The sequence below is a fragment of the Epargyreus clarus genome, unplaced genomic scaffold (assembly GCF_041222505.1).
Source record: "Epargyreus clarus isolate Ecla_fem2 unplaced genomic scaffold, WU_Ecla_fem_2.2 ptg000016l, whole genome shotgun sequence".
Classification (NCBI taxonomy): domain Eukaryota; kingdom Metazoa; phylum Arthropoda; class Insecta; order Lepidoptera; family Hesperiidae; genus Epargyreus; species Epargyreus clarus.
Window position 1 is genome coordinate 271,008 of NW_027332224.1, and position 27,361 is coordinate 298,368.

Genomic DNA, 27,361 nt, shown 5'->3' on the forward strand with positions numbered 1-27,361 from the left:
GCGAGATGTGGTCACCATTGAAATGGTAACGAAGGAGCCCACCACTCTGTAGTATTGGACTATTAAAATTCCTGTAGATCCCTCGGGATGAGCTGAACGCAGTTTTATGCAAAACACAGCAATAACCGCCTTATGGGTCCCGGTATGGGTTTTTTAACTATTACTATGGTGTTAAGTGACGTCGAAATTCTTATGGGATGGGGTGGTTTATGGTAGGGTTTGATTAAAAAGTTTTAGGGCAATAAAATGTCTAGACATTTGTGTGGAAATGTCCTTAAATTTTAGGGTCTTGACTCACTGTCGTGGTAGTATAAGATTTTGCAAAAAATTTACTAATCCATCTTTTTGTAAGTGGACGAACTTATGCCTTATACCGATACTTTAATGCTGTTTACATCTGAGCTTATTAATATGGGTAAAATCCGTTGTTTTGTCCGAATTTTTGGACTTTATTACGGTGTACATTCCGTACGAAGTTCGTAGTTTTGTCCGAATTTTCGGACATTACTGTGTATTTACGGATGTCGGTTTCTGAAGAGTTTATGAAGTAACCGATTTGCTAACGAAAGCAAAACTTAACATTCTACTCCTTTTAGCAATTTTCAACATTGCAGTTTGTTTTATCAGATTCTTACGTCTTTGTGAAATAGCGGGAAGCTTTCGGATTCATCCGAATATTCTTTTACAGGCTTTCATAGTAGTCTCCCTGTTCTGAAGATTCCAACTTAGTTCTTAGGCTGTACACTAGTATGTCCCTGTAGTCTCGGGAATAGAATAGGGCGGTATTCCCTGCCTGTCGTAAGAGGCGACTAAAAGGGGGCTTCCGGGGTTGCGGGCGGCAAGAGTAGGAGCTCGAACCGTCCAGCAAGCAACCCCGGGAAAGACGACGCTATGTGTGTTCGTTATCTTTAAAAGGTTATTTTTGTTCGTGAACAAGATTTATTATTTAATGTCTAATGATCTGTCTTGTACTTCCGTTAACAACAAATATTTAATTTTAATGAGACTTCGAAGTTTTCGACAGTGTGTAATGACCCTATGTTTTAATAGCAACTCTGAGACTCGGTAGTGTGCATCGACCCCAACTAAACGATAAAGTATAAATATGTAACTGTTGCGTACGGTTATGGATTATGGACTTGTTAACATACTCTATTTGTGGCTACAGGGTCAACGAACTGCGAAAACTGTTTTATACTATTTTGTACTATTTCCTATTTTATTATATCACGTTTACGTATACTCAGTCTATCCAAATTAACGGAACAAAGATGGAAATTTTACAATTTGTTGTACTGAAGTAATTGCCTTTTTACACGCTTTATATTAGCTTCACTTGTATGTTTGTCAGTGAGTAACTCCGTTTTTCAGTAGAAAGAGATCAACATACATCCTTATCTTACCCTGCATGTATGAAAGAACGAAGTAGAATACCGAAAGCTTTTTAGTTGATTTTATCATAAAAGCGTGTTTTTTAGTTTTTTGAACTATATTTATTTTTCTGCGTCGATTTTGGCGAAATATTAGATGGATTGATTATAAATTTGTGTGACGGTGGTACTTCCCCAGTCAAAATATACTGGCCTTTCTACCAACGGTCACCCATCCAACTGCCAATCGATCGACGTTACTTCACTTTGTATATCGAATGCAAAAAATACGAATAGAAAATTCGAGTACTATTGCAAATAAAAAGTAAAACTTATATTGTCACATACATTCCATTCTTTCACACAAGCGATCATGTGTTGTCTCCATGTGTGTTGTGTGAACAGCTGTTCTTTTGTTTTCTAACACATGTGGCGGAAGCTGGCCGGAAAGATGAGTTGGAATACTCTAATGAATATGTCTTTGGATTACGATGTTCAGATGTGTGTTACAGTCGAGCTATCCAGTAATCCACTAATGTTATTAATGCGAAACTGAATTTGTTTGTTTGTTTGTTACGCTTTCACGTCTTAACTACCTATCTGATTGTCATGAAATTTTGTACACACGTTGTCAAGGGGTCCAGAAAAAGAGCTAGGTTTGAATAACTCTCTCAGTGTTTTTTATTTTGAAATTGGTGGGTGTGGAATCTTAGGAGGACGCTTGTATAAACTTTATACAACAAACTATTTATTATTTTGGGTATATTGAAATATTATTATTAGAAATATTTTTTTACTTCAAGGTTTTAGAATTTTATACGAATGGACTCTTAATTACCTTTAGACACTTTTGGGGTAAAAACTAAAGAAAGCCAATGAATGAGAAACCGTTAAAATTTTTGCAAATATTTTTCAAAATGCGTTCAATCATTTTAAAAAAAATATATATATTTTTAATTAAAATATTATTTTATTTTTATAGCATTGTTCTGTTGCAAATGTCTAATAAAGGAGATGTTTCAAAATGTATGGGCTCCCGGCCACCTTTTGTACAGTATACTAAAAACTAAGAAAACATGCAAAGAACAATTCGTAGTGGTTCATTTTCTTCAAATCATGTTCGTTTAATTGTTAAAAACAACAATTATCACTTAAACTTGCAACACAACAGTGGAAAAACATCATGGCGGTAGTGATTACCGTAATAATGTCATCTGTCATTCTATTTTAACTTACTATATACATTATATACTTTTTAATATATTTTTTAAGCGATTGGGCGTAGATATATAAATATTGTATTGTATGTATTGAGAAACAATACCTATATTTGATAAACATTAATTATATTTACTTTCATAAATCTGGACTTAAAACAAACATACCAAAATAAGTACTTCTATACCAATTTATTTTAGTTAAAACATTTAAGTGTGTAAATAAAACAACTTTAACTACACATTTAGATAATATTTAATTTATTCTTCACTTCAATGTATCTACATTATTTATTCATTTTCAATATCTTCCTTCATCAATATTTTCATCCAATCATGTAGCAGGTTCTGTAATATCCTGTGACGAGCTCAGCCCAAACATCAAACAATGATCATAATGTGAGCGCAACTACCTACGAGTACGGTTCGTTGCCCAGCGATGCAGTTGCAATAATAACTGATTATTTTGTCATCCCAAGAATGTCCTTGTCTTGCTATTGTAATTATCTAAAAAAAGAGGAATGTAAAAAGATTAGCTTCCCTAGTTTAAAATTATTAACGATTCTTTCACGATTAATACAACTAACTGATGTATATTTTATTACCTGATGATATTGAATTCTTGTCAACACAATCCACAGCGATCGCACGAAATTACAAGAGTCCATAAAACATAAGCTGGGTAAACAAGTAAGGTAGAATCAGTCCAAAATCGTAAGCAGCACAGAGCAGAAACATATTCAGGATTGAAATCGAATCTTCTCACCAGTACATATTTATTCAACGTTTACATTGGAGTCCACTATTATATAATATGTATATATCAACTTTTACACATATCAAATTGACAACTTCTTCTTTTTCAATTTGACATGTCACTTACATCTATAAAACCAGATACTATTTAAAAGTAGTTTTGTTGTAATTATTATAAATAATTAATTAAATTCAGAAATAATGACGGGATACACAAAACAAAAGCCAGGTTGTAAAGTACTGAGGTAACAATAACTTTACGACAAAAACAGCGAAATACAGAATTACCGACATCCAAAGAGTATAGTAACCTATGTGTGGGGTACACATAGGTGTGGGGTACACATAGGTTCCCTGACCGACATCGACATTGGCCGGTTTGAAAACTTGACATTGACAGTATCCCGCCATATTTAATATTTCAATGAGGAATGCTTATTTTAAATATTTTTAAACAGGAATACTTTAGGTTATCAAAATATATGTGTATTTTTCTTCAATTATACAAATTATTCGTGTTTTTTAGATATAGTGTACATGAGATGGCCGAAAATGAAACATCTCCTTTGAAACGTTCTAGTCTATAGTGTCTATACCTACAATATGTGTACATATATGTGTGTGTGTTTAACCTGTGTGCGTGTCGGTTGCAGGTGTCGAGCGAACACCCACAGGAAGCACGCGAGGGAACGTGACGCAGCGTCCTCGAGCGGCTGCAGCAGAACTGGAGACGGCTGACGGCATCTCGACCGGTACAGCACCACTGCACTACAGCCTTTTATAATATAGGAGTAGCAGACGAGCATGCAGTCCACCTGGTGGTAACTCTACTGCCGTCCTTAGACATCTGTTATCAACCCCCGATAAGATTAGATTCCTGCCTGGGGTCGGCTAGAGATTTTTTTATAATATAGGAGTAGCAGACGAGCATACAGTCCACCTGATGGCTATTGCTGCCCATGGACACCTGAAATCAACCTCTGATAAGATTAGATTCCTACCAGAGGTCGGCCATAGATGCGCCGCTACCCCTGAGGACTAAGCTGGAACGCCTCGGATAAGTATGTCTCCCTTACCACACCCTTCAAACGAGAAAACAGCAGCGCTTAACACTGCTGTATTAGGCGGGAGTAGGTGTGTGTGGTGTCGCTGGACTCGAACGAAGGGCTCTACCGTCAAAGGGGTCTTAGGGGTTTAAGGGTTTTTAGCGCGAATAACGCGTCTCTCCTTGTGCGCAGTGTGTAAGTACTTACTCATTATTGTTCGCCGAGTTGTTCGACGGATTGTTTGTGAGTACAGATCTAAATATGTCTTTACGTATTAAGTGTATCGTTTGTAATTATTCCAAAACAAAAGTCAAATTTCAATCCCTATGCCCTTCAATGTGTATGCGGTTGCCTCAAAGGGTTGGCACCCTAGCCCTTATTATACAGCGTTTAAACTACCTGTTGCTTCAATTTAGCTTCACAAGTCCACTGTGGGTTGTGGACGCCCATCGCACGCCCTTTGGGCATAGGGTGGCCAACTGTCTTGTATTTTCTAGGACATGTCCTGGTTTTCGGTTATTTGGAAATTTTCTGCTTACAAGTAGGGTTAACAATTGTTTTGTTTCTGCAGTACAATTTTATTTTTGTTGTGTTTAAAGGTATCCCATTTCAAAAAGCGGTTTTTAAAGCATTCTGATTTTTTTCATGACAATTTGTCTGAAAACATAGATTTTTATGAAAGAGCACTGCGCCCTTTATCATTCTCAATTAAAATTAGTGAAATAAATTAAAATATATTCATTATTTTGTTTTGTTTTTTATTTCATAAGCTTGATATACTTGATAAATTGATGTCTCCTGGCATTTTCACTTCCGAGTCCGAGTCCAGGTGAGCTTGACGCTCGCCACACCGTCTGGTGAGCGCGACGGTATGCGACCACACATACCGCCGTCCTTCCCGGGGTCATAAGCCGGGCGGTTCGAGCTCCCACTCTTGCCGCCCGCAACCCCGGAAGTCCATTTAGTCGCCTATTACGACAGGCAGGGGATACCGTAGCCCTATGCTGGTCCCGGAACTACAGGGACACTCACTTCCGAGTCCTGGTCTTGACAACTTTAGGGTAACCCTATTCCCACCTGTGGCGTGAGGAGTTCGGACAATATTTATCTGAATGTGTACCTAGTAGGGTTAGGTTTCATGCTGTTTGCATTGAATGCTAAAGTTAAGCGAATAAAGGCAACTGAATTTGTGGTTAGAATTTCGTAGATTCGAAAACAAAATGTATTTGTGAGAGCAGTGTTTGTAGTGATCCTAAGTCGGTTTGTCTGTTTGGTTGTATGATTGCTTATGAATGTAGAGATTTTTTCAGAAATATCTACTTTAAATGCATTGTTTTATGCCCTTACGTCCTTGGTTCGTGTGGATCTATGATTACGGGTTGATTTTCTCAAATTATTCTACTTCAGGCTTAGACCCGCGGAGCGGTCACCATACCGGTTTTGCAGAGGGTCTCGGGTTCGATTTCTGACCAGATGGATAACAGAATGAAGAATTTAGGCTTCTGTCTCTGGGTCTGGGTGTTTGTGTATTTGTCTCTGTGTGTGTCCATGGCACCCACGACACAGGGAATCCTAGCGTGGGGCAGTCAGTGTAGAAAGCGCTTTTTTTTCGCCTTTAAATTAGATTTTATATATTTTCAAAAAGTTATATTACGGCGTCGTTAACTTTATACCTATTTCTACCTTAGAACAGCGTGTTTCTACATGTGCCAATTTTTTAATGATAAGACAGGAATACTGATACTTACGTTCTTACTTAGTCCTCAGTTTGCAATATGGCCTTGGATACGACTCCTATCTCTCCTCTAGCCCCGACAGTAAAGTTAAAACCTGAAACCCTTGAAGCTAATTTAGCTGCTATAACAGACATGTATAAATAATAATAATGTGTGTTTGTTGCAGGAGCCACCCCCAACCCGGCCACGACACCGCTCGTTCAGCCACGAGCGACGCCCGGCGCACAGGCGCAGTAGCGTAACCTCTGAACACACTGCTACTATACACAGGTAACTGGTTCGATGCCGGTCTGAACATTCATGTACAATGTTGTAATACTAGAGTAGAGGAGGATGCAGTCCACCTGATGGTTAGTGGCTACTGCCGTATGGATATCTGTAATCAACCATATATAAGATTAGATTCCTATCTCAGGTCGGCCACAGGTGCGTCGCTACCCCTGAGGATTAAGCTGGAATGCCTCCAAAAGTATGTGAGCACTTAGATGAGTAAAATACATAGATTGATCACTCCTAACACGAGTGTAACCAGTTTTGAGAATTGGAATTGTTACGTATAGGTATAAAGTGTTGCCACATCTCCGAGTTAAAATGTCCCTAAAAGTTTGAAATACTTATTTACTCGGAAATTAGGTAGTATTATTTATTTATACGTAAAATTTCTCTTACAATGTTTTTAATTTGTCAAGAATTCAAAAAATAAACCATAAAATAGCTTCTTTTAATTTCAAGTCGTTGAAGTATTTTTCTATTTTAGTTATCGATGTTTTTTCAATGGATTTTGATTTTTCTTTTTGTCCCCAGAGCGCACTCAATAAGCGCGATGGCGGCGTTATCGCTGAAGATATCGATGGAGGGTGGTAAGGTGGTGAAGACGATCCAGTTCGAGCCCTCCACCACCGTGTACGACGCCTGCCGCATCATCAGGGAGAAGATCCTCGAGGCGAGCGTCAGTGATCGTGAGTGGCTGGATCATTGGGATTATATATGCTACTAGCTGTCCCGGCAAACGTTGTGTTGCCATATAAATAAAAAAATGTTAAGGGTGAACAACCCTTGTCACTTAGGGGTATGAAAAATAGATAGTAGCCGATTCTCGGACCTACAGAATATGCATATAAAATTTGGTGAAAATCGGTAAAGCCGTTTTGGAGGAGTACGGTAACTAACATTGTGACACGAGAATTTTGTATATAAGATTTATTAATTAAATGTAATAATATGCGATAAAAAAGGAACAGAATATAATGGTTATCGAAAAAAAGACTGGATGATCTCAGTTGAGGTCGCTTTTCGATCGTGTGGTACAAGGAAATATTGTAACTGACAATTTGTAAGTGCCTCCGAAGGGATCAATACAAACTAAATGTTTATATTTCATTTCATAGGAGCGGTGATTGGATTAAATGTCTGTCCTCTATAGAAAAGAAAGAAAGAAAAAAAAAACATTTATTTGTTAAAAAATATATACAGCATAATTTTAAATATAAGATGGCATAAATATTAGAATTTTACTTCTATTATGTTTAGTTCAAGATAATTTAACATTACATCAGTCAAATAGATCTTATGTAAAGTAACAGCTCCGAATCCCATTGGGTACCCTATATAGGGCGTTTGTCTAACAAAATCTAAAGTTTAAAACTTCCAATTCAATCTAGATTAACGACAGTATGTTGGTTATCCATAGGGATTGTTGGCATGCCTGCTTGATGTACAAATGTCCAGGGTTCGATACCTAGTTGATTATTTAACAATTTTTTTAACTCTGCCTACAAATTTCTTCTTTTTTTTGTCTTTAGAAATCGATATTTTATGATGAATGATTTGTCAACGACATTTAAGAGGCAACCCACTAAACCTATTTCTATCTCGCTCCCACAGCAAAGGAATATGGCTTGTTCCTTGCATCGGAAGAAGACAACAAGAAGGGCATATGGCTGGAGGCCTCCAGGAGTTTGGACTACTACATGCTGAGGAATGGTGACATCCTGGAGTATAACAAGAAGACCAGGAACCTGAGGGTGCGGATGCTTGATGGTGAGTGTCTCATCCCCTATTATTTTTTTATAATATAGGAGGAGCACACAAGCATGCAGTCCATCTAATGGGTACTGGCTACTGTCGCCCATGGACGTGTTTAATATCCCTAGATAAGATTAGATTCCTAACTGAGGTCGGCTACAGATGCGCCGTTACCCCTGAGGGCTAAGCTGGAAGGCCTCGGAAAACTATGTCTCCCTTACTACACCCTTCACTGAACATATCAGCATTTAACACTGCTGTTATGTAATCTGTAATCAACCTCAGATAGGGTTAGACTCCTAGTTGAGGTCGGCCACAGATGCGCCGAATAAGCTGGAACTAACACACCTTTCAAACCAGAATCATTATAAAACTTTATTTATAAAGCTAGTAAAGTCTTGTTTTTTCATTCCCAGGTACCGTGAAGACTCTGCTGGTGGACGACAGCCAGGTGGTAGCCAACCTCATGGTGGTCATCTGCACCAAGATCGGCATCACCAACTACGATGAGTATGGGCTGGTGAGTGGTCAATTGTCAAATGTTATATTTTTTCTTTTTTGGAAAATTTATGGAGGAAATGACCATTTAGTCACTCTGATGGTATGTCTGCTTGATGATCTGCGGTTATGGAGGAGCGTCACTACACTTGAGGACCAAGCTGGAATGTCTCCGAATAGTATGTTTCTTACCATACCCTTAAAACCAGAACATAGCAGCGCTTGACACCTCTGTTATAACAGAAATAGGTATGACAGTGGTGCCGATGCAGTCGAACCACAGAGGGTCCTATCACCTTCAAACAGAATTCTTCCTCATTAAATCATATGTCCGATTATTTTCTTGTAAAATTTTTATATTAAAATCCCCACATATAACATTTTTTTTATCAGCCCTTTCGGTACATAATTTAAAAAGCCATTGTACCCCCTTTACAAATCCTTTCCCCTGACTCTGGTCTTGGTGAAGAATTGTCTTCTAATGTCTCCATGGTGCCCAGGTCCGCGAAGAGCAGAAGGAGGAGAACGATCCATGCGAGAAGCCCAACTACGGCACTCTCACCCTCAAGAGACGGCACCAGGAGAAGGAGCGAGACGCCAAGATGGAGCAGCTGAGGAAGAAGCTGAGGACTGATGATGAAGGTAAGTGAGAATGATCCTTGGAGAATAAAAACTATTTCTTTTATTACATCTATTATATATTTATAGAGCTGTTATGTGTTACAAAAAATATGTGTTACAAAAAAATCTGTTTACTTATACATACACAGGTAAAAAAATGTGCTTTGGCGCAATTATTGAAATATTTATTTAAACATTCAAACAAGTTTTAATTGACCCATGTTTAAGATACACTATTTTTTTCTAATCACGCCAATAAAATACACCATTACAAATTGACAAAATATATTTAGATTAAGGAGTTAATTATGCGAAAATTGAATTTATATAGCAATTCCAGACAGATAATTTTTTTTGAGCTTTTCGCGGAGTCCACCGCATTGAAATCTTATAATCATTTTGTACGTCGACTTGAAAATAATTTCGATCCATGGTCCAGTAATATGAACATCTGCTTTCTGCGCTATGAGGCCGAGAGTCGAAGCTGACATGTGCAATGTTTTTTTTTTTATTTTAAATTTCGATTATTTTATCCAACAGTGAACTGGGTGGAGGGTGCCAAGACCCTCCGAGAGCAGGGCATCGACGCCACGGAGACCCTCCTCCTGCGTCGGAAGCTGTTCTTCTCCGACCGGAACGTGGACTCGCGGGACCCCGTGCAGCTCAACCTGCTGTACGTGCAGGCCAGGGACGCCATCCTGGACGGCACGCACCCCGTCACCCAGGACAAGGGTGAGTGCTGTAACACACAGTGTAACACATGCGTCGGAGTTGTCCGTCTCCGACCGGAACGTGGACTGTCCCTGTCACCTAGGACAAGGGTGAGGACTTGGATTTTTGGGCTACGCTAAAGACCACAAAGTGCTTAATAACAACAGTTTGAAGCGCTGCTGTGTTCTGGTTTGAAGGCTATGGTAAGGAAGATATACTTATTCGAGGCATTCCAGCTTAGGGCTCGTGGCGCGTCTGTGGTCGATTTAAGGTAGGAATCTAATCTTACCAGGGGTTGATTATAGATGTTCATGGGCAGCAGTAGCCACTTACGATCAGGTGGACTGCATACTCGTCTGGTACTCTCATATTATAAAAAAAAACCAAACTAGAGAGAAAGAGTTGCATAGAGAAGTTAGATCCTGTCTATATAAATTGAAAGTAAGAAGCAATATCATCGTTCAGCTTCAGGCTGTTTCAGTATTTCGAGAAATATACTAAGGTCATTAAATAATTACCTTTTTTTCAAAGAGGTATCTTGCTTAGTAGCTGATAGTGATGTCACGAAACCTAACCTAACCTAACCCTGTTATTAGGTAGATATATTTTATAAAAAACGTATTTTTGTTTCACAGCTTGCGAATTCGCCGGTATCCAGTGCCAGATCCAATTTGGAGACCACAAGGAGGACAAGCATACACCTGGGTTTTTGGAGTGAGTCCATTTTTTTTATTTAGTCCATTAGTATTAGAAAATATAATTTCTCATACATGATAAAAAGTTACTTTTTATATTTTGTTTTATTTTAGCCAAGATGGCCGACTGCAGTATTCTATACTTTTAATTTATTGAAAATATTATAAATGCTAATTTTTATATTAAAACTGGGTTATTTTTGAGCATCCTTTTAACATATTGTTTTTATTTAAATCATTTATTCTTTGATATTTTTATACTGTCATCATGCCCATTATAATTTATTTTTGACTTCCAGCCTCAAAGAGTTCCTCCCAGCATCATACGTGAAGGTGAAGGGTATAGAGAAGAAGGTATTCAAGGAGCACAAGAGACACTTGGGGCTGAGCGAGCTGGACTCGAAGGTGCTGTACACGAAGAGCGCCAGGGACCTGAAGACGTACGGTGTGGCGTTCTTCCTGGTTAAGGTCAGTTCTTGTTGGTAGAACCCTTTGTGGTTCGACTCTGTCGGCACCACCGCCACACCTATTTTCGCGTCATAACAGCAGTGTTAGGCGCTGCTGTGTTCTGATTTGAAGGGTGTAAGATTGACATACTTTACCAAGGCGGTCCAGCTTAGTTCTCAGGGGTAGAGGCGGATCTGAAGCCGACCTCAGCCCGGAATTCAATCTTATGTGAGATTGATTACAGATGTCCATGGACAGCAGCAGCCACTTACCATGCGGGCTACATGCTGGTCTACTACTCCTATAAAAACTTATTATTTATCGTACAAAAAAAGGTCTTGATAAGCAAAATCAAAAGAAAATGTCGATAGCGCGATTCAGGACGTACGCAACGCCATCTGTCATCAAGATCGTAAAGTTTCATCAAACATTCTTTGTTCACAGGAGAAAATGAAAGGCAAGAACAAGTTAGTGCCTCGCTTGCTCGGCGTGACCAAGGACTCGGTGCTGAGACTGGACGAGAAGACCAAGGAGATCCTGCAGACCTGGCCGCTCACCACCGTGCGCCGCTGGTGCGCCAGCCCCAACACATTCACCCTCGACTTCGGGGACTACAGGTACTGTGGTGCTTATTGATAATCGGTCTACCAGTTGTGGGACTATAGGTAGTGTGGTTAGGTTAGGTTAGGTTAGGTGCGCCAGCCCCAACACCTTCACCCTCGACTTCGGGGATTACAGGTATTTTGGGGGCTTACTAGTTGTTGGTTAAATAACGACCTTAAAGTCCATAAAAATCCTATACTTTAAAATATAAAAAATAACAAAAAAAGTACAAAAAAATTGGCCAAGTGCGAATTGAACACACACACGAACTTGTCCCGTATCACCAAAATTTTTAATTTTTCTTTAATTTCTAGTATTTGTTATTATAGCAGCCATTGAAGTACATACATTGTGAAAATTTGAACTGCTTTTCATAATGGTTCAAGAGTTCAAAAAATATCGAAAATGGCATCAACTGAAATTCTCCAGTCTGCATATACGTCATGCAGTGTTAGAAAAATTACTTCTGTCTTTAAATTTTACTATTTTTATAGACTAAATTGGTTTTAATGAAATAAAGATTTGCGCATTCATTTAGACGTGTCATCCTACTTTTTTTTTATAATATAAGAGTAGCAGACGAGCATGCAGTCCACCTGATGGTAAGTGGCTACTGCCGCCCATGGACATCTGTAATCAACCCCAGATAGGCTATGATATTCCTACCTGAGGTCGACCACAGATGCGCCGCTACCCCTGAGGACTAAGCTGGAACGCCTCGGAAAAGTCTGTCTCCCTTACCACACCCTTCAAACCGGAACACAGCAGCGCCTAACACTGCTGTTATTAGGTAGAAATAGGTGTAGCTACTTGCACCTATTACATAGTTGTAGTGTAAATTACTCGTGATGAGTGCCACCAAAAAGCGCCGATTATTTTGTTAGTAACTTATCTACGATTTTTACTAGTGGTATATCAATGGTTAATAATATGACTATTCTTGTCCCCCAGCGACCAGTACTACTCCGTGCAGACCACGGAGGCGGAGCAGATCCTGCAGGTGATCGCGGGCTACATCGACATCATCGTGCGGAGACGCCGCGCCCGCGACCACCTGGGGCTGGAGGGGGACGAGGGCTCCGCCATGCTGGAGGACTCCGTGTCGCCCTCCAAGTGAGTGGGGGGGGGAGGGGGGGAGGATAGTGGGGGTTGGGGACTTTGATTGGTTAAGCTAGGTTTTAATCCAACTCAGACTTACAATTATCCGAGTAGACCCACTTGACCAAGGTCACCATACCGGTCTGACGCGGGTTCGATTCCCGGCAAGACAGACATCTGAATGATGAATGTGATAGCGTTTCTGGGTCTGGGTGTTTGTGTATTCGCCTATGTATGTGTTCATGGCACCCACGATACAGGGAATCTTATCATGGGGCTGTAAATGTAGTAAACGTTCTTACATCAGCAATATTTTTATATTATTTTAGATGTTTTTGTAGATTCTAATTCCAATATTTACGTAAGCATTAGTCAAGAGAGGCTTTCGCTTATTTTCACTTATAAGAAAGGGGGGTAAAAATCATTAAATTTTTTACGTAAAACTTGTATAACCCCTTTAACATAATAATTATTGACATTCAAAAAACGTAAATTTATTTCTTATTGTACATATTCGTCTGCAGGGCGAACATAATCCAACACGACACATACAAGTCCGGCAAAGTGAATACGGAGTCTGTCGCGAAGCCTGCCGTGTTACGACCCGGCGCTGAAGGTACGTAAAGCTAACGACAATATTTATCTGTACTTAAATTATGTTATATAATGTTAATAGTTATTTTAAGGAAGAATCACTTTGAAGGTGGTAGAACCCTGTGTGATTCGACTCCGGCGGCACCACCGCCATACCTATTTCTACCTAATAACAGCAGTGCTAGGCGCTGCGACGAATCTGTGGAAGACCTCAGGTAGGAATATGTAATCCTATCTGGGGTTGATTACAGATGTCCATGGGCGGCAGTAGCCACTTACTATCAGGTAGATTATATGCTCGTTTGCTACTCCATATTATATAAAAAAAAATTGAATGTTTTATGGAAAATACGTTGACGGAAAATTTTAATTATAGTGTTATGAAATTTTCCTTGTTTGGGAATGGGTACAGATGTCCATACGACAGACACTACTTATCAAGAAGTTTATATTATGGCAACGGCCAATTATCATAAAGGTATCCTTTAAATCATTGGTCAAGCTGAAATACATGAGGATTAGTGAATTTTAGTTAAAATGTGTATTTGTTATAGAACTTTATTAATTGAGAAATTTCAATAAAGATAGATAATTTGTAAATTATTTTTATGCTTTATACAAATTGCAATATTAGTTTATTTTTTTATTTTAATGAACAATTATGATTGTATTATACATTGGCTTATTATACGCTAGTAGCTCTTTGATTTATTTTTTATTAGGTTTTGTAAAAAAATATGAAAATTCAAATGTATCAATTATTTTCTCTTTTCTTTTCTTTTTTGTTTTATTCTTTTATTTATGAAATTTAAATCTATGTTACCAAAGTACTGTTTTATTCTTTTGTACATAATATGTATTTGTTTTGTTTGTTTTTTTCATTTATTTATCTGTACCACCGGCGGTCCCCCATCCAGGCGCGCGTCCGTTCGCGGTGGGGCACGTGACGGGCGCGCAGCAGACGACGGTGTCGGGGCAGCTCATCACGGGACACACGCCGCCCGCCGTTAGTCTTTTTTAGTTTTTTTTAGTTTTTCGGTTTTGGTTTTTGAGATTTTGTGTGTGTCTGAATAGGGTGGAATGTCGCCGGTATATGTGCAGAGTTTTTTGTGATAAAGCCATTTCTGTCCCACTGCTGGGCATAATTAAACTGTTGCAGTAAGAAGGGTGGAAGCTATAATCTACCATACCGGTCAAGTAGACGTTTCACACACCTTCAAGGAAACTTTCAATCAAATACATTATCATATTACGTTTTCCTTCACCGTTCAATGATAAGTGATGATCTAACTAGAAAATTAAATATAAAAAAGATGTGGTTGCCTATCTTGGTCGTTTTATAAATTCAGACATGTACATTATCTTTGTTTTATATGTTACAGTTATATATTTAATTATATGTTTTATGTTCAATTGCATGCTCTTTATAGCAGTTTCATGTTGTTATGGTCTGCTATGCAAAATGTACACCAAAACGCATATATTTATTTACTTGAGATTTTTTAATATAGCCCTTGAAAATAGCAACAGCTAGGATCTGCCATTTTGAATATAATTATAAATACATTTCATGTAGTTGTTGTAATATTAATTTTACTATATCTTGCCCGCTATAACTAATACATTTAGTATATATATGTTTTTCAAATATATCATTTGTTATTTTTTATTTACAGCACATTAAACACATTCGCTTAATAACCTAGTTGAATACTTATCAGATATTGTATGTATATTTTTGTAAATATACCTCTAAATCAACTTGAATTACTAATGTTAAACTGATAATATAAAATATATTTATGTTTTTATAATATGTTGTTACACGCTTACCTCACTGGACACTGCAGTCTACGAAATTGGATGTGTAGGTACCTGAAGATATCGTATTATATATTTTTGGATATGTATTGACAAGCTTTGTTTATACGTGTACAAGTTTATGAAGAAACTCTATTTTTTATTAATTTATTTACGTCACTCCTTATAAAATCTCGGGTCTTCTTCATTCCCTTCCACACCCACATAGAGACAAACAGACTGACACACAAATATATAAAACATTATGTTTTTTACCCTTGAAATAAAAGTATTATAACCATAATATATATTATTAGTATTTTCAATGACAGATATTTGAAATTTATTTATATATACATATATTTAGATTTTTATGAAACATGCTAGAAAATAGCAACTAATTGCAATAAAACTATGTACATACCTTTTACACTTTCTCTCAGAAATTCAAATATGATATATTTACATATCTTATACACTTTCTCTCCTCAACTCATAACCTATAACTAACACACTATTTTATAAAATTAACACATTATGTTTATTTAAATTTTATTTATTTAAATGAATACTAGATGTGGATGCCGGGTAACTAACATACTAGGCGACCATCTTAATCTTCAGTGGCAACTCATGATCAGCTTCAGGTAGAACCAGCTCTTTATAGAGTTGGTTACAGATGTCCGTACGACAGTGACTACTTACGATCAAATGCTTCTTATGATATTTATATGTGTGTTAATGGAGACTTACTTTTCTGAGGCGTTCTAACTTAGTCTTCAGAGGTAGAGGCGCATCTGTGGTAGATCTCACGTAGAAATATCGAATCCTATCTAAGGTTGATAGCAGATGTCCATAGGTCCCAGTAGTCACCATCAGGTGGACTGCATGCTCGTTTGATATTCCTATACTTCAGATAGGAATGTAATTCTATCTGGGATTGACTACACATCTCCATCTACGGCAGTATTTACCAACAGGTGGACCAATTCTTTTTTATTTATTTTTTATATAAAATGATAATAAAATGGTTGTAACATTCTTGCAGGCGACTCAAGTGCAACAGACAAAGATAACGTCAGTACTGACGGAGCCACAGCGTGCGCTGCTGACCACTATCACCAGCGGGAAGGAGATCATACGCACCACCGAGGAGGGGCTCGCAAGGGTATGTTCCGGGTTCGATTTCCGGTCAGATAGATGTTTGTATGATGAGTTTGGATTTTGTGTTTGCTTTTGTGTATGTTCCTGGTATTATGACATAGGGAATCATGTTGTTTCTTTATTAATGTTATGTTTTTTATTCTTTAATTTAATTAAGGCTCACCAACGCAGAAAACAATAACAATTCACAAAGATAACAGTAGAGAATAAAAGGTCGTGTTCCCACAATTATAGGTGAGCACGGCATACATAATAAATAGACGCCTTAAAAGATTATACAATACAAGATAAAGTACAAATATTTACAATATTTCCATTTAAGTTTAAATTTACACAAAATATACAATAAACTTAAATTTCTCTATACAAAATTATATAAAATAAAATATTAAAACAAATCATACATAACATTATTCAAAATTAAATTATTATTCTAATTCTGTGTGTGTCAGGCGAGTGTGCCCACGCTGGGCCAGGACCCGGCGGCGGCGCGCTGGAGGCGCAGCACGCTGGCGAGCAGCAAGCAGGTGGTGACGTCACAGATCGCCGCCATGAACGCCGCCACCGCGCAGGTGGTCACGCTCACCGCGGGTGAGTACGGCTCGGAGGACTAGGGGTGGGGGGTAGTGGGGGGATGTTTCTCGGTGGACCGAGTGTGGGGGTAAAATGGTGCGATCCGGCTTGGAGGACCAAGTTTAGGGGGCATAATGACGTGATCTGGCTGGGAGGACCATGTGTATGGGGCATAATGGTGGAATCTGGCTTGAAGGACCAATTATGGACTGACATAATCACGCGATCTACCTGGGAGAACAGAGCTTGTGTGTAGAACATATTGGCAAAATCCAATTTAAAGGGCTATGATTTACATATCCGAGATATAAGTTCATACAAAATTCTTAATACATGAAACTCGGTGGATAAAAATTTGTGGAATAAACACTATCATATGCGATTCGGAGAACCATTTATATTGAAATCTTCTAAATTTTCTCTTAATCAATATGACTCGCCAATTTAATTCAACGATAACTTTTACAAGACTTTAGAAAATTGATTTGATCGGCTGTTAATTATATTTTGATTATTTTGCAGGTCCTACAGAAGAGGTCGACCACACCGCCGTCGGCGCCGCCATCACTACCATCACTACCAACCTACCCGAAATGACTAAGGGTGAATTTTTTAATATTAATTTTTTAATATTATTCAAGAATACTTAAAAATATGTTCTTTAATAAATGTGTATGTATTGAATAATTTACGAGTCCAAGATACAAGAAAATATTTTTTTAATCATAGCGTAACAACAGGTTTTGAAATAATTGATTAATTGCAACGAAATAATAAAGTAATAATTATTTACACCATACAAATATTTTTTATAGTATGTACACGACATACCTACTTAAATGTAAATTCCTTTCAAACCGACCTACTTAAATATAAAGTCCTTACAAACAAACCTACTTAAACATAAGTTCCCTTCAAACAGACTTACTCAAACAAAAATTGCCTTCAAATAGACCTACTTAAACATAAATGTTTGAAACAGGTGTCCAAATGATAGCGGCATTGATGGACGATACTGATAACGGAGATAGATTGCTGGACGCCACTCGCAAGCTGTGCAGCGCTTTCAGCGATCTGCTTAAAGCGGCAGAACCCGACACTAAGGAGGTGAGACATATGGAAAGATATAGATAAAGAAAAAAGATATATTAGTACTACTACTAAGGCAGAACCCGACACTAAGGAGGTGAGACTTATGGAAAGATAGATAAAGAAAAAAAGATATATTACTACTACTAAAAGATATACAGTACAAAAATACCAAAATAAAGAATATTCTATTATAACCAAAGTAGATTCTTAAAGTGGTCAGAAACCTATGGTTATTTTTTAACCGACTTCAAAAAAGGAGGAGGATACTCAATTCGACCGTACATATGCTTTTTTATGTTTGTTCAGCTATTTTTATGTAATAAAACACACTTCTTAAGAAACATAAGTAAGAACACTATATTTTTTGTTTTAAAGAAGAATTCTTTTTGCAACTTATGCGAAAATTTCTGATTGTTGTATATAAATCACGTATCAAGTTTTTATTTTATGTGTGTGTTCAATTTTTAGCATCTTTCACTAATGGACATTGTTTATGTGTGTGTAACGAAATATATTTACTTTTCCTTACATATACTTTTTTCTTTATATGACAAGACAGAAATTTTCGTTATTAACTGCCAAAGCAAGACAACGAATTGTTTTAATACAATTACTGTGACTGAGTTGCTGAATATTTACAAGTACACACAAAGAAACATTCATTTAAATATAAAAAAACTTAATGATTCAATTGATTTATCATTAATTATATGAATCCGTTTCCAGCCGCGCCAGAACCTCCTGAACGCGGCCTCACGTGTCGGCGAAGCCTCCACATCGGTCCTCCACACGATCGGCGAGGAGACAGAGCAGGACAAGGAGACCCAGGTAACTAGCCCTAGCGACGACAGGAAAGGGAAAAAGTCATTCTTGTACCGAAAACTCAACTATTGTTACGATAACTTCTATAGAGTTTTCTTTGGTAAAGATAAGTTGGAATACGGCGCTGATTTCGAAACTGATATGTCTGATGATGAGGATTACACTAAGATAAAACACTATGACGATGATGGGTTGTATGAGGATGTCGATACGAGTAACAACTGGGGTAAGATGCTGGATGTTATTCAGGAGGAATCGGATAGCGATTACTATAGGAGCGTGGATTATTGTAACGCTGTCTTTAGGCAAGGTAGACCGGTCTCCATCACTGATATAAATCAAAGTTTAAACTCAAAAGATAACAAAGTTAATAGAAATAGCGATTTCGAAAGTATTCTAGAGAATTGTGAAGGTTATTTAGAAAGTACGAATAAAAATAATAGTGAAGTTAACAATGATAATGTTTTAGATAACACAGATAGTGACAACCCTAAACTCTATCCCAAAACTGTATCGGATAAAATATTCAATTTCAAAAAAGATTTCTCGAATCACGACTACGTTAATATCAATTTTGATCCAAAACATGATTATTCGAATATTAATCTCGATAGACGTACTAAAAATGAGATTTTAAGAGAGAAATTCTTTATGTCCAACACTAGTAATGATAAGAATGATATTAATGATAGATTCAATAAGTTTAATGAGAAAAAGATAGAGTGTCATAGCATTAGGAATGATATCACTAAGACGGGACCTGATGTAAAAGTTTCCGGCGCTTTGAATATGAAACTTATTAATCTAGACAAATATAATCGAGTTCTGACTACAACAGAAACATTTATGGAGACAGCCGAAGCTAGTTTCACTAAGAATGAGCTAAATAAACATAAAGATGACTTCGAATCATTCATAAAACGTAGCGAGAAATACTATACAAGTGAAGTTAGGGATAGGAAGACTACAGTCACTCTTAATAATGAGACAGAGGTACCTAAAGGTAAGACAGAGATACGTATTTTCTACAATCCGACGTTTTTGGCGACTGGAGATGAGAATATACGTGGTTTTTGTGAGTTCTGTCGACGAAGGTGCCCTAGGACAGAGCGCAAATGTTGCCCTAAATGTATCTGTTTAGAATTGGAGCTCAAAACGGTTTTCAAAGAGAATTGGTTGAATATTTTACTGATACTAGCGCTAATTTTCGTGTTCATTGCGATTTTTGTTCAATGGTTGTTGGAGAATGTCGGTTGCTTCGACGGCGATGGAACGGGTGACGGGGAGAAATGTTTTGAGATGTTGTGATTTCAAATGACTCCATTTCTCTTAACTTTTGTTAAAAGTAAAAGAGACTTCTAATTAAAGACATAACTTCTGACATCACGTTTATCTAATTGATGATATAACCGCTACAAAATACTTTGAAAATACTACAGTATATTTTATAGCTAGCTTGTCCAAGTCTTAATTTTTGCTTTCTATACTTTTACATATTAAAATTCTATTTGCTCAATAAATTTGGACAAAGGCTGTAGCTAAGAAGAGTTGAAATATTACGTCGTCTTTGTATTATTGAATACTTAAAAATCTGAGTGTTGCCAAAAAGGTATAAAGCGTCTCTTACCTAACAGAGGGCGCCACTGTACACCCGTTCCTATATTCTATTTTAGCAATTAAATCTATTTTTAAACTTGACAAAAATCTATTTTAAATCTTCAGATCGTTTTAGGATATGATGGAGTCATTTTCTATTTACAATACACAAAGTACATTTTTCAAAATTGAAACTGTCGGAAAGATACGTATATTCAAAAATATAAACCGTACGCTATCGTATCTCGTCGGCGTAGTTTTTAATAACAATTTACCATCACAATATAACATCACCTTAATTAATTTAAATTTATTTTAATGTATTAAAAATGTTTCCTAAAATACTTGCCATATATTCGGTATAACATTATGGAATTACATCAGACTATTAAAGTACTTACGATGTTATATTAATTAACTAAATGTTACTTAAATACCAGTTATACATTTATCTTGCACATAACATCAAATCAAATGTTACATAACATTTCGTTAAATTTACAACATAACATCTTTATGACAACAACTACATCTAATGATGTCATTATGACAATTAGTAAAAGTCGTTAACGACTTTTTAAATAATTAAAAAGAAACCCTTTAAGTACTATACCAGGGTATAATAACTTAAAGGTTCTTATAGCTTCTTAAGTGGTGTGGGCCCAATAATAATAATTAATATAAATATGTTCTCGAATAATAATATATTAATGCATAATATGTTATTAAAGTAGATTTATTATTTTGAAAATCGGACGTCCTTCTCACTCTTATTTGCTGTCCTTTTCCTTAGATTCTTGTACGAGAGATTGTTTTTATTCTTTTTTTTCGTGATTTTTTATCGAACTCGAAGTATTAAGTTTTTGATCAAAATAACATAGATTACATATTTCTTAAAACTAAATATTTGTCTCGTTCTAATAAAATCTCTCTTTCTTTTACAAAATTTTTTTTCGGTAAAGTCTGTACGTCAAAAATTCTAAAAAATAATTATATTTATTTGAAAGACAAATAAATGTGTAAGGAAAAAGACTGCGAAATGACAAGTCCTATTTATTTTTAGATTTTAAGGGATGTTAGTTGACAGTCGGGGGTTTTTGAACAACATATTCAATTTTAATAACAGGCTGTGCTTACTAGACAGTAAATGCAAAATTAACTTAACCTATTTGGAATAGTTGTGGCCTACTAGACAAATTTTGGTATTTGGTCTCTCTGGTCTTGTCTATGAGGGTGATAGCACTCTTCGTGGAGGATAGCTACCTATTTCCTAGACTAACTTCTACCTTTTGGGTATGTATCGCTGCCTTGTTAAGGCAGTCACTGTTATAAGGTACCCCATCAATAAAAATCAACTCCATTAGGCTCCTTTCTTGGGGACGGGTGAGATTAACATTATATAAAACTTTTTTGTGTTTAATTTAAAAAAATATTTATTTTGGCTATTTGGCAGCAAGAACTATGGAATACATATCATTTTTTTAACTTACCGACTGTCGACTATATTATTTTTAATTTTTACACATGTTTTGTTTTTAATTTTTTTATAATTAAATATTTTTGTTAACCTTAATTTTAATCTAGTCGTAATGGTTTTTTTTTTGTTATTGAAAAATGCAAAATTAGCACCAGATTAATTTTGATTTTTGGTTTTGATTTTGTTTGTCGCCATATAGAATCCGTCCACGGTTTTTTGAAAAGTTCCTTTTTTAAATTTATATCTAAGTTTGTCATTGGTTTATTGTCGCCATTTTGTTTTTCTGGTCAAAATGTCATCATATTATTAATTTAGCTTTGTTCAAACCGACAGAGTAAAACGGTATTGCAACCATATGTATAATATGTTCATATGTAAAATATTTTTTAATCAGAATTACATATTGTACAATTTAAAATTTCATTTACATTCTAACATACATTATATAAATCCATTTTATCATTTTGAAAAATATGGAGTTCATATGCATGCTTACTTGAAGTGATGAGAGAATGGTACAACACTATTCTAGCGGAAAGAGGAGAGAATAGTGATGTTAACAACATTTTTAAATTTATGCAAATACAAAAAATAAATAATATTTAAAGTTACTTCATAACAAATAAATTTTTGATTAAGTTTTTGTGTCGGTTTGAACAAAGTTCCAACTTTGGCAACTAATATGTTAATTATGTTATCATTTATTTTTAAGTTTCTTTTTTTTTTTTGGTTACGGGATTTCCATATAATTCAATTGTACAGTCAGCATCATCAATATGTGTGCAGTGTTTGTTTCTTTCATTTCAAATTAATAATGTGTACATATTTTTTGTGCTGGTTGCTTTAACATGGTTAATTTTGTTTATAAGTTTTTTTTTATTTTTATTTTAACTTTTTTATTAATTTAAGTGCCTGATCGGGACGGTTGAACCCTAACACTATTTTGTCATATTTTTGTTGTTTATAATTTACAATTGTTATTAAAAAAATCCCTTTTCTCAGTTTTGTTACTAAATTTTTAATTGTGCTAAATCTCGTTAAAACTATAATTTTTATTTAGCACTTGAAAATTGTAATTTCAAACACAAAGATACTGAAAATTACTGATTCGACTAATTAAAAGTAAATAATATGATCATTATAAGTGTTATGCTGTACATATGAGCCATATGAGTTCCATCGTAAAAAAATTTAAAATGAGATTACAAGAAATATTACATTACTGAAATTATTATTTAAAAATATTTTCAAAATTAATAGTTTAGAAAGTGTATTTGTTATGTTTAAATACTATTTCCTTTTTTATATTTAGTACAACATTTATTTTTATTTTGCTTATGTGATATTTTTAGACAATTTTTTTTAACTAAATGTTCTAAACAATAAAACAACGCCGTTTAATTACATTATGTTAAATTTTGAATATAACAAATAAATCTCAAATTTGCCACGATGTTATACTGCGAAACATAAGTAACGTAACATTCGGTTAACAATACGATTGGACTCATAACTGTAACATTAAGGTAACGCTTGCCAACACGTGCCGGTTGAAATATTATTTTTGTTAATACATTTGCTTTTATAATCAACTTGGGGTTTTTATTTAAAACTAACTGTCCGCAAAAAGTGAATGTAGTGACAAAAATAATGATAACATCGCACTAAAAATGTTACTAATACCTCCCCCCTTTTTTTGATCGGATGTTATTGTACAGTTGACCGATAAATACTTCAGTTTCTAAATATATTACAATCTAGAAGAGTTTGTTATTTTTTTAATTTAATTTTCTTATTAATATCAAAATGATTTGTTGCCAATATCTTGTTAAAGTAATTATTTTAATCAACGATGTAATAATATTTACCTCATATTTCTAAGCTTGACTGTACTTAGCTCTGAATATTGTACTGACTTAAAAGATATTTCGTCAAATTATATTTCATTTTATGATAAGAGCATATAACTTTAGTAAATAAATAGTATCAACAGCAAAGCAATTACAAGTCAATTTTGCAATATAGATGTTTAAATATTGCTATCCAGAAAGCAAAAAAAAATCATTATATATGCTTCAAAATCGAAAGATTTCAAACAACCTGTAATCCTCTATTTTACTACTCTAAGGGATTTCAAAATTACTTTTTTGTACACTATATAAAGAACCTATGTAAAAGTTTTTAAAATTAATATCAGCCTGAAACCGCTGATCTCTTCTTAATCTTAATCTTTGACACAGTGAATTAGTTATTTAGTCAGTCACAGTCAGTTAGTAACTATAATCACAATTTGTGCAAAGATAAACTATCTATACTAATATTATAAAGAGGAAAACTTTGTTTGTTTGTTTGATTGTAATTAATAGGCTCAAAAACTACTGGACCGATTTTAAAAATTCTTTCACCATTCCAAAGCTACATTATCCACGAGTAACATAGGCTATATTTTGTATGAAATATATTTGATAAGTAGATTTTGAGGCGGTACAAAGTTTGCCGGGTCAGCTAGTCAATAATAAATTACATTGGTACATGTTATTAGACTATCATTGGTACGTACTTGTTTGGAATTAACGCCATCTATGTTTTTGTACTCCTAGTTGTTAGAGCATTTTTGGAAAGTTTTGAACTGTTATTCCTCGAAAAATTATCAATGTTAATTGAAGAAGGTTATGTTTCGCTATATCTTAATAAGATTGAAATTAAAATGAGCAACTACATTGTATAGTCCGTGTAAAACTGCTAGTCCGCTCTGAATATAGAAATGAATCGCGTCGCCATAGCAAATTGTATGACTACACCTGCTCGCAACAACTTCAGAGCGGACTAGCAGTTTGGCGGGGACTATACATCTGTAACCAGAGCTTATACCAGGTCGATGATGATATGTCAGTCGATATCTACATCCTTCCATTGAACTGTTTGAAATGGATGTAGCGGTTGTACTAAAGATGTGTTTGTCTGGGGTTGATTACAGAATACAGATGTCCAAGGGTAGTAATTGCCATTTATCAGCAGATGGATTGCACGATCGTTTACTATGTCAATATTATTAAATAATTGATCAAGTGCAAGTCGAAATCGCACACGAAAGGTTCCGTAACACCAATATTTTCATATATTTTTTTATTTTTAGTATTTGTTGTTATAACGGCCACTTTTATATATGTATACTCTTTAAATTTTCAAGTGTCTATCTATTACGGTTCAGGACATACAGCCCTGTGACAGACGGATAGATGACCAGACGGACAGACAGCGGAGTCTTAGTAATAGGATTCCGTTATTACCCTTTTGGTACGGAACCCTAAAAAACCTTCTATTATTTGTATGTTATGTAATTATTTGTATTTTAACACATATACTTTCCACAGGACATCCTGCTATCCCTGGCGAAGGCAGTGGCTAACACCACGGCAGCGCTGGTGCTGAAGGCGAAGAATGTGGCGGCGCAGTGCCGCGACGAGCCGCAGCTGCAGAACAGCATCATAGCGGCCGCTACACACTGTGCGCTCGCTACCAGCCAGCTGGTCGCGTGTGCTAAGGTGAGTGGCACTTCAGGGTTATATCTATAGGGTATGAAGATGTCGCTGATGAAGGAGGTGGTTGACGCAGCAGAGCTATCAGCCAGCTCGTAGCGTGCACCAATATGGCTGTATGATGGCGTTATGTGCGGTGTCCACTGACATACCTATTAGGGTTCTACGGCTCGCGATCCTTAGTTAGCATCTCTTCAAAAGCATAACTTAATTACAAGAACCAAGACACACAGACACACTATTGACACACAGTTACGCTTAACTATCTCATACGTATTTGGTGGAAAGACACCCTTAGGGTGCTTAATTTTTTTTGCTTAGATTAACTTAGCTGGGGTTGGATTTAGAGGCGTGAATACCTTGGGGCAACGGAAGAGTGGACACCCATAATTCAAAAATTAACAAATATAATAATTCCAACGATGTTTGGAAAGCACACACATTTAATAGTGTTTGGATAAAACTTATAAGTAGCTGATACGTCGTAATTTGGATATTATTTCTTTATTGTGGAGGCCCTTCCTCTCTTCTAAATCCAGTCTTAACTTATCACTGCTGGAACTATATATCTCATCAGAACACAGTCTCTATAGTCGGATTCATAATTAGTTGTCCAAAATGTAATCAAAGAAATGTCACTGTCAAAATTAACAAGAAACCAAAACTTTAAAAAACTCAACAAAAAACGAAAACTTAAAAAACTATACACAATTTTCTACAGTAAACCTTGTTTTTTTATTATTGTTACTGTATGGAACGAAACTGAGAAAATATAAATATTAGAAAATGTGAATTAATCTTTATTTATTTAGATTATTATTTTATTATTGTTGTATTAATTTAATATCGTCAAATAAGAAACTACCATTTGAAACGTATTTTCTTGATAGGTCAACACCTTTGTTTACATTTTGGACACCTAATTATGAATCAGACTATAGTGTGGTGTAGTGAAATTATGCACTAAGGACTAAATGAAAATGACAGAAATTTATATACAAAAACTATAACACATTATAATATTGCACTTTTATATATAAATAAATAATTTGCAATATCTTATCACACCAGGTGGAAATAAAGATGCCACAAAAAATCAAAAACTATAACACATTATATTGTACTTTTCTATATAGATAAATATATGAAGGTGGTAGAATCCTTTGTAGTTCGAATCCGGCGGCACCACCGCCACACCTATTTCTGCTTCAAAACATAATTATATAGTTTTGAAGGGTGTGTAAGGGAGACTTACTTTTCTGAGGCTTTCTAACTTAGTCCTCACGGGTAGCGGCGCATCTGTGGCCGATCTCAGGTAGAAATATCTAATCCTATCTGGGGTTGTTTCAGATGTTCATGGGCGGCAGTAGCCACTTACCATCAGATGGACTACATGCTCGTCTGCTATTCCTATATTATAAAATAATGATAATAATTTGTACCATTCCTCTCCAGGTGGTAGCCCCAACCCTCCACAACCCAGCCTGCCGGGAGCAGCTGACCAGCGCGGCTCGCCAAGTAGCCCAGGCGGTGGAGAGGCTGGTGGCCTCGTGTGCCCAGGCGCCAGAAGCCGCTCAGCCCGGGGTGGAACAACTGATGATCGCCGCGCAGAAGGTCACGGATGAGCTGGAGCGCCTGTTGGCGCACTGTGACCTGGGTGAGTTGGATACGAGTTGATGTACAGGGGTTGTGGGCGATGGAAGGGGATTAGAGGGAAGTGTGGCTTGGAGGAAAGTTTGGAAAATATTGATAGCAGATATTTTTTTCTTTAGCAAATCCGATTACTATTCAACTATATGGCAAATATAATTTATATATTATAGCAAATATAATTTAGAAACTCACATGTAGCTTATTTTATGTGCATAATGTTTATATGGC

At 36.1% G+C, this 27,361-nt stretch overlaps 1 protein-coding gene across 1 annotated transcript in view; it reads left to right on the forward strand.

Annotated features, from left to right (window-relative positions):
- The first annotated feature begins 4,066 nt into the window (after positions 1-4,066).
- Positions 4,067-27,361, forward strand: part of rhea (Talin_middle and talin-RS domain-containing protein rhea) — a 94,387-nt gene continuing 71,092 nt past the window's right edge. The window contains exons 1-21 of the mRNA XM_073081633.1: positions 4,067-4,095; positions 6,292-6,395; positions 6,930-7,084; positions 8,010-8,165; positions 8,567-8,670; positions 9,149-9,290; positions 9,810-10,001; positions 10,616-10,694; positions 10,975-11,143; positions 11,567-11,739; positions 12,677-12,838; positions 13,348-13,439; positions 14,335-14,423; positions 16,266-16,385; positions 16,834-16,972; positions 17,477-17,557; positions 17,937-18,061; positions 18,773-18,872; positions 18,972-20,026; positions 25,316-25,486; positions 26,936-27,137. Of these exons, the coding sequence (XP_072937734.1) occupies positions 6,949-7,084; positions 8,010-8,165; positions 8,567-8,670; positions 9,149-9,290; positions 9,810-10,001; positions 10,616-10,694; positions 10,975-11,143; positions 11,567-11,739; positions 12,677-12,838; positions 13,348-13,439; positions 14,335-14,423; positions 16,266-16,385; positions 16,834-16,972; positions 17,477-17,557; positions 17,937-18,061; positions 18,773-18,872; positions 18,972-20,026; positions 25,316-25,486; positions 26,936-27,137 (3,487 nt within the window). The 5' untranslated portion in view covers positions 4,067-4,095; positions 6,292-6,395; positions 6,930-6,948. The remainder of the gene's footprint in view (positions 4,096-6,291; positions 6,396-6,929; positions 7,085-8,009; positions 8,166-8,566; positions 8,671-9,148; positions 9,291-9,809; positions 10,002-10,615; positions 10,695-10,974; positions 11,144-11,566; positions 11,740-12,676; positions 12,839-13,347; positions 13,440-14,334; positions 14,424-16,265; positions 16,386-16,833; positions 16,973-17,476; positions 17,558-17,936; positions 18,062-18,772; positions 18,873-18,971; positions 20,027-25,315; positions 25,487-26,935; positions 27,138-27,361) is intronic.